Source organism: Protopterus annectens, chromosome 9.part0 (assembly GCF_019279795.1).
Source record: "Protopterus annectens isolate FY-2018-M chromosome 9.part0, PAN1.0, whole genome shotgun sequence".
Classification (NCBI taxonomy): Eukaryota; Metazoa; Chordata; order Ceratodontiformes; family Protopteridae; genus Protopterus; species Protopterus annectens.
The window spans coordinates 282059709-282064708 of NC_056743.1; the positions used below are offsets into that span (position 1 = coordinate 282059709).

The following is a 5000-nucleotide window of genomic DNA, read 5'->3' on the forward strand; positions in this document are numbered from 1 at the left end:
CCAGAGTGGACATTATTCTTTACTAAACCAAGAGATTTTGCATTATAGTGAAAAGGCTGTGTTTTTACTTACTTACTTACCAAAATGTTCAGTGTTGTAGAATATTAATCGATTTAAAGGTTTCATATCATAGTAAAACCCTTTAGTTAAATTTTCATAATTTTAATTATTACGAAAACACTAACAAATATTTTCCCACTGAAATATCAGGAATTCTAACATTTTCCATGCTTTTTTTGTACAACACTAATGCCTGAATGAGTACCATCATGTAAAAAAAGGACACATGGTAACATTGGAGTTAAATGTATTGTTTTGAGCATCAAAGGAACAGTATTCTCATCTGAGCTAATATTACATAAGATGTTTATATTTTCTCTGTGTAGGCAATAGACAACATTCAAAAAGCACAAGAGATTGCAGAGGCTGTTGGAAGTAAGGTAAGGAAGGAGAAGTGTAACTGAAAACTTGAAAGACTAATTTAGCATTTATATTTTTTTCACATGAATTTTTTCAGCTGTAGTAGAAGGTGGCTATTGATTACTGTCCTATTGTATCCTACAATAACAGTTCCCTTGGGATTCTGTCATGGTGTTATTAATGGAGAGAAGTATTACTCCTAAAACACACTACACTATATTGCTGAATAACATACCAGGCTGCCTAATGGCTAGCCTGAAAGATGAATTGTCAGACCTCTACAGAGGCTACTCAACTTCCATAGGAATGAAAATGTAAGTTATTATGAAAGACTAAACTATCTTAACTTGTAGAGTATCTCATATTGGTGTTTAAGAGGAGACCTTATTCAGGTATATAGGGCATTTAGAGACACTCTCGGGGAATGTTTGGGGTTATCAAAAAGTACTAGAGAATCATCAGATAACCTATGTAGAAGATCCTATAGGAATGAGAAGTGTACTAATTGATTCTCTGACAGAGCAACTGATACATGGAACAGCCTACCAAATTACATTAAAGCAAACACTACTTTAGATATTTTTAAGAAATACCTGAACACGTATTATGGGGACAACTGTTTTGGTATATTGTTTGGCTAGAAGGACATTAATGCCCATGCCTGACATATTTGTATGTATGTATTCAACATTAGCCTCAAAACTGACTTTGAGCCTAATGAACGGAGGATAGCAATAGTCACTTCCTTACACAAAGATGGAGTTACAACACATCTAAGCAATAACAGACCCATAAGCCTGACAAGACTCATCTGTAAGGCTATAGAAAGAATCATTATGGATCTAATAAACAGGGATATAGATGACGTGCAGATTGTCAACCCAACCAAATTTGGATTTGTCAGGGATATGTTCTGCCTACTAAATCTGGCTGATTTCTTCAAAAAAAGTCACTGAGGTAATTGATGAGGCCAAAAGAGTATACACTGACTGACTAGACCTTGCAAAGGTATTCAATACCATTCCACATTCAGGCATGATAGATAAATTCCTCTATCTAAATGTTAACCTTAGTGTAACTCACTAGATACAAAAGTGGCTCACAAATAAAATACTGAAAGTAAAGGTGGGTATCTCTAATTCCTTTGTCACTGGCAGAATGCTTCAGAGTCCAGTCCTTGGGCCACTTTCTTTAGCATTTACTTCTCAGAGCTGAGAGATAATGTTAAGAGATTGTGACTGACCAAGTTGCCAACTTAGTGTCAATGTAAACTCACCAGAGGACACCATGATCCTACAAGAGGGCCTGTCCCAAACAAATAGTTGGTGCCAGAACCATGGACTGAAACTAAATGCCAAGAAATGTATAATTGTATCCTTAGGAAAACAAGACGTTCTTCGCAATTATCACACTAACAACCCCCCTGATAACTGATCCTGTAGTTGAAGATCTGAAAACTATGTTGACAATGAACTGTCCCTTTCATCACTGTGTATTTGCTGTAGTAAGGGGGTCCTTTTTCTTTTTCTAGATTCAAGGATGTAACTGTTCTAATGTACTGGGCACTCATTAGGCCAATCATTGAGTATAATGCCCCTTTCGGTATCCAAACACTTGTCACAGCTGGATTCACTTCAATGACTCCTTACTAAAAACACAAAACATAATAACTAAGTAGACTGCCTCAAAGCCTTGTCTTAGTATTTTACAGGCTGCTGTGAGATGTCCTCTGCCTTGTATACAGAGCCTCAGAAGTTCATGTTCAATCAAACCTATTACACATTCTAAAGTCTAATGGTATCAAAACTCCTGCCCAAGGTATATCAATCTCTTTTGTAAGATTAACAGAACATGCTGAAGAAACAAAAATGTATCTTATAGTACAACACTTTTATGGAACTGGCTTCCCCACCAGGTAAAGCAGAGTACTTCTGTTTTTCTATTCAAATGTAATTTGGATGAATCGATGGCTAACCATAAATTCACCTGTGGTTTAGCTCCAATGGCCCATTTGGATAGGGGAAACATGCAAGTACCCAACATACAGTTGTGCAGTTTATCTTTGGAGATTTACATAGCAACATATAAGGGCTACTACCTACCATGGAAATGCAGAGCTAGGCTTCTTAATATCCCTACATATCAATAATCTATTAAGTATTTATGAACCTAATCTAGTGTCTAAAAGGCAACAGCATCTATCTCAATTCACTCAAAAGCCATGTACTTCTATTTTCTATTTCTTATGAACAATAGCTTGAGCTGCTTAAATATTTCCATTAAATGCAACTGTACCCCCCACCTCCCAATCAGGAAAGAGAAATCAACCCTCTTACAGATTAACATGACCCCAGAAATGGGGGGCCTGCTTTGTATTCCAGTCACTGTACACTCAATAATGATTTGCATGAGTAAATCCAGCTTAGGTTTTATTTAATTATAGGATATTCAGATGGATCAGTCTAATAGAACTGATGCATGGAAGTCAACCTCACATCCCAGTGCTACATTGTCAAGGCCACCTCCAATTTGTTAATTTAAATTGTCCTGCACTGAACTCCATACTGGAAATACAAGACCCATAATTCTGAGTCTTGCAAATTCAAGAAGTAAAGTGTGACTGGCAAGGATATGCAGTAAATTCTAAATCTCTCTGTAGTGTTTTTAAAGAGATTTTGCATGGGGGATCTTGCCCAATTTGCCCCCCCCCCCACACACACACACACACACGCACACACATTTCCATCTCAGGGCTAACTTTGAAATTATCATACCCAAGACTAAAGTGAATATAACAAGGTACCACAACTTCAGATTTAGCATGTATTTCATACTTTCAGTCTTGCTGGACTGTGGATCATGGTTTATGTCCTCAGTAACTTGTTTGCATGTCCCCAGTGATTAAATGAAAGCATTTTGTATTTTTAATTATGCAATTTATATTCTTTTAGGACCTACGGGTTGCTGCTTCTGGGGATATATTTCTGAAGCAGAACTTTTGAGTGGCACTATGTAATCCCGTTAGCTACACTGGATGAAGTACATTGTAGCCAGTGCTTATTTTTTATATGTTGGTTACAGTTGCAAATGAAGGTATCACATGCTCTCTGCTTACAAATATGATTGCAGCGCACTGTTTTTGGCTTACAATAAGATTAACATTAAAAGACACCCTAAGTAAAGGAAGCTGGAGCAGCTGGATAACTGTTGATGTATTTCAAGGGGCATGCCATATTTAAACCCCTGTGCTACTTTCCAGATAAAAGATATTATGCTGTTGACATTAACGATCTGAAAAGAATCTAAAGATATTACTAAATCTGTCAAGATGAAAAGTGTTGCCCTACATAATTATCTGCAAACATAATTCTGGCAAATGTATGGTAAACTCATTTGAATGCATATTTTGCTTGTGAATAAACTAAGCACCATTTTCCTTTGACAATGTCTGGATTGTTATATGGGCAGATGGGCTGATCTAAATGACATTTCTCAGCAACTTTGTAGTACTGCTGATAATGGTTTTGTAAAAATATAGTATATAACAACCCAATTTAGCAAAAAAAATAAATAAATCAATACAGAATGGCAAAGGCACAGCGTAGAGTCCATACACAGTACATGTATCCTATACAGGTTAACCACTGATACGTCATGGGTTAAACTAATGTAGCAGATAATCACAGGTCTAGCCTAAAACACATGGAAATGGATACAATTAGATGAATATACATATTCACAAAATACTAATCTCACTGGATAGATCTTTGCTGGACAAGTAATGATACACAACAAAAGCAAATGCAAGCAAGCAATAAATGACTAAAGGAAGAAAGACTATTGTTAGTTTTAATAACTCAAGGAGCTTATGTAGGGAGAGTAAGCTGCATGGACTGAGTCGTTGAGGAATTCAGTTATGTTGATCCTCATGAATTTCAACTTTTCCTCCCATGCATACATAGTATGTTCTCTTTTGCCCAATTCTTGTCCATTTCCTCATCTGTGGTTTGTCATACGTATCTAGTATGGGTCACTCCTGAGGCAAGGTATCAGGTAGGAGAAAATTCTCCTTCATAAGTTAGCAGTAGCTCATGGAGTTTCCAGCAAAAACAGAATCCTGATGAGCTGAATGATTCCAAACACTCTGTGGCATCTCTGCCATGGAGGAAGATGAGTAGGAGGCAGCATGCTCTACTAGATTGGACAAAACCACTCCCACAACCATGCCAACAGGGTATTTTAGTTGCCTGTTAAATGGGAAACAGTGGCATTCCTTCTTGGGCATCAGTGGTGCTTACTCAAAAAAGTTACTTTTCTCATCACTTACGCAGTCTAAGCTCAGACAAAATGTGACTGCATACTAGTCAGGTCATGAGCTCCTGACAACAATAGAATCAGGACAAAGACATTTCAATGATCTGTGATTAAAACTTCTACCGAAATGACCAGGGAAACATAACTACTTTAACATTTATCAAACAATTCCAAAACTTCTGGTAAGAAAAATCAAATGCATAATTGGTACATTTCAAACAAACTGGCAAAGTATATGTTTCAGGAAGTTAGTCATTGCCTTAATG

At 36.8% G+C, this 5000-nt stretch overlaps 1 protein-coding gene across 1 annotated transcript in view; it reads left to right on the forward strand.

Moving 5' to 3' along the window:
- The window catches only part of RAPSN (receptor associated protein of the synapse), a 318527-nt gene that overhangs the window by 273146 nt on the left and 40381 nt on the right, over window positions 1-5000 (forward strand). Inside the window, 1 exon segment of the mRNA XM_044082863.1 lies at window positions 387-440. Coding sequence (XP_043938798.1) covers window positions 387-440 — 54 coding nt within the window.